Source organism: Apaloderma vittatum, unplaced genomic scaffold (genome assembly GCF_000703405.1).
Source record: "Apaloderma vittatum isolate BGI_N311 unplaced genomic scaffold, ASM70340v1 scaffold27082, whole genome shotgun sequence".
Classification (NCBI taxonomy): domain Eukaryota; kingdom Metazoa; phylum Chordata; class Aves; order Trogoniformes; family Trogonidae; genus Apaloderma; species Apaloderma vittatum.
The window spans coordinates 5,060-6,682 of record NW_009703512.1 but is presented as its reverse complement, the minus strand read 5'-3'; the positions used below and the strand labels follow the sequence as shown (position 1 = coordinate 6,682).

General features: G+C 56.4%; 1 protein-coding gene across 1 annotated transcript in view; it reads left to right on the top strand.

Annotated features, from left to right (window-relative positions):
• Positions 1-394: 394 nt before the first annotated feature.
• Positions 395-1,623, top strand: part of VPS45 (vacuolar protein sorting 45 homolog (S. cerevisiae)) — a gene marked incomplete at both ends in the record, with an annotated part of 6,285 nt that continues 5,056 nt past the window's right edge. Inside the window, 2 exons of the mRNA XM_009864667.1 lie at positions 395-455; positions 1,301-1,380. Coding sequence (XP_009862969.1) covers positions 395-455; positions 1,301-1,380 — 141 coding nt within the window. The remainder of the gene's footprint in view (positions 456-1,300; positions 1,381-1,623) is intronic.

Below are 1,623 nucleotides of genomic sequence, written 5' to 3'. Positions count from 1 at the left end.
ACCCCTGCCTTGTGGGAGCACCCCTGATTTGGGCAGAGCACCCCTATCCCGGGAGCGCCCTGATTTGGGGAGAGCAGCCTTGACTTGCGCAAGAGCACCCCTGATTTGGGGAGCAGCCCTCTCCCAAGAGGAATCACCCCTGATTTGGAGGGATCACCCCTGGTTTGGGGGAAGCACCCCTGATTTGAGGCTAGCACCCCTGCCTTGTGAGAGCCCCCCTGATTTGGAGGGAGCACCCCTACCTGGAAGAGCACCCCAGCCTTTGTCCCGCCCGCCCTCAGCCTGGCTGGTGGGGCAGGGGCAGTGGGGACGGCAAGGGGGGCACGGGGCGCCCCCAACCCCTCCCGCTCACCGTTTGCTTAAACGCGCTCCCCCCGGCGCTCTCTTCATCCAGGAGAACGTGGAGCTGCTCATCCAGGAGCTGCGGAGGCCCAAGTACAGCATCTACTTCATCTGTGAGTGCGTCCAGCGCTGCTGGAAAATACTAAATGCTAAAACGCTGGTAGAAAATACCAAATGCTAAAACGCTGGTAGAAAATACCAAATGCTAAAACGCTGCTAGAAAATACCAAATGCTAAAACGCTGGTAGAAAATACTAAATACTAAAACGCTGGGAGCGTGTGAATTCTAGTTTTTGCAGTCACCAAAGATCAAATAATTAAAGCAGCTTGTGAGAGGCCTTGCGAAAGCCACACCTTAAATCTGAGTTCCTCCGATGCGGCTTATTGCTGAAACTTTCTGGGATTTTCAAGCTTTGTAAACGTGAAAGAAGGCGAATGGTGGAGGTGAAGGGAATTTCTGACAAGGAAAAGAGATGCAGGGGCTGAGAGACTGACCTGAGTCTTGAGGGTGAATCGTTGAGGATAGACTTCGCGTCCTGGGCCTTTCTTACGCACCCTGAACGTGAGACGAAGTGGAACGGCTCTGGCTGCGTTTGGGTTTGAGCCTCGTCCTCCAGCGCAGGCCTGGCTGGGCGAGGTTCTGGGAAATGAGCCCAAGTGGCCTCTAGATGTCATTGCCGCCCCGCGGGAGCCCAGCGCCTCGGGGTTGGGAGCCGCAGACCCGGTGGGGCCGAGTTAGGAAGGTCTCAGGTTGGGCTGAGGCATCCCACCATCGCCAGAGGCAGCAAGTTGGGCAGGGAGTTAGCTCCGAGTTACCCGTGTGAGGTAACTTCTGGGTGATAACGTCGTAATCGCGGGTGTGAGGGCGAGGGGTCTCTGCCCTGATCTGCTCCGGGGGGGAATGGGGTCGTGCTGTTCCTGTGTCGCTTGCGGAGCCCAACTGTTTGTTTTCTTTCAGATTTCAGTAACGTGATCAGCAAGAGCGACGTCAAGTCCTTGGCTGAGGCTGACGAACAGGAGGTCGTGGCCGAGGTTCAGGTGAATTTTGCGTATTTTAAACAGAACTCCTGATCCAAAAGCAGCCGGCACGCGGGAGGACGGTCTCGGCTGTGGCATCGGGAGGACTGAAGCTCTCGGAGCTGCTGCTGGTTCTGCGCATTTGTGGTCTCGACAAAGAGCTGCGTACTCGAAAAATACATGCCATGAACTGGCAGTGGAGTGTAGAGGTTCGGGAGGTTCGGCGTGGAGCGAGGAGGAATGATCGGGGTCAACGGGTCCGCA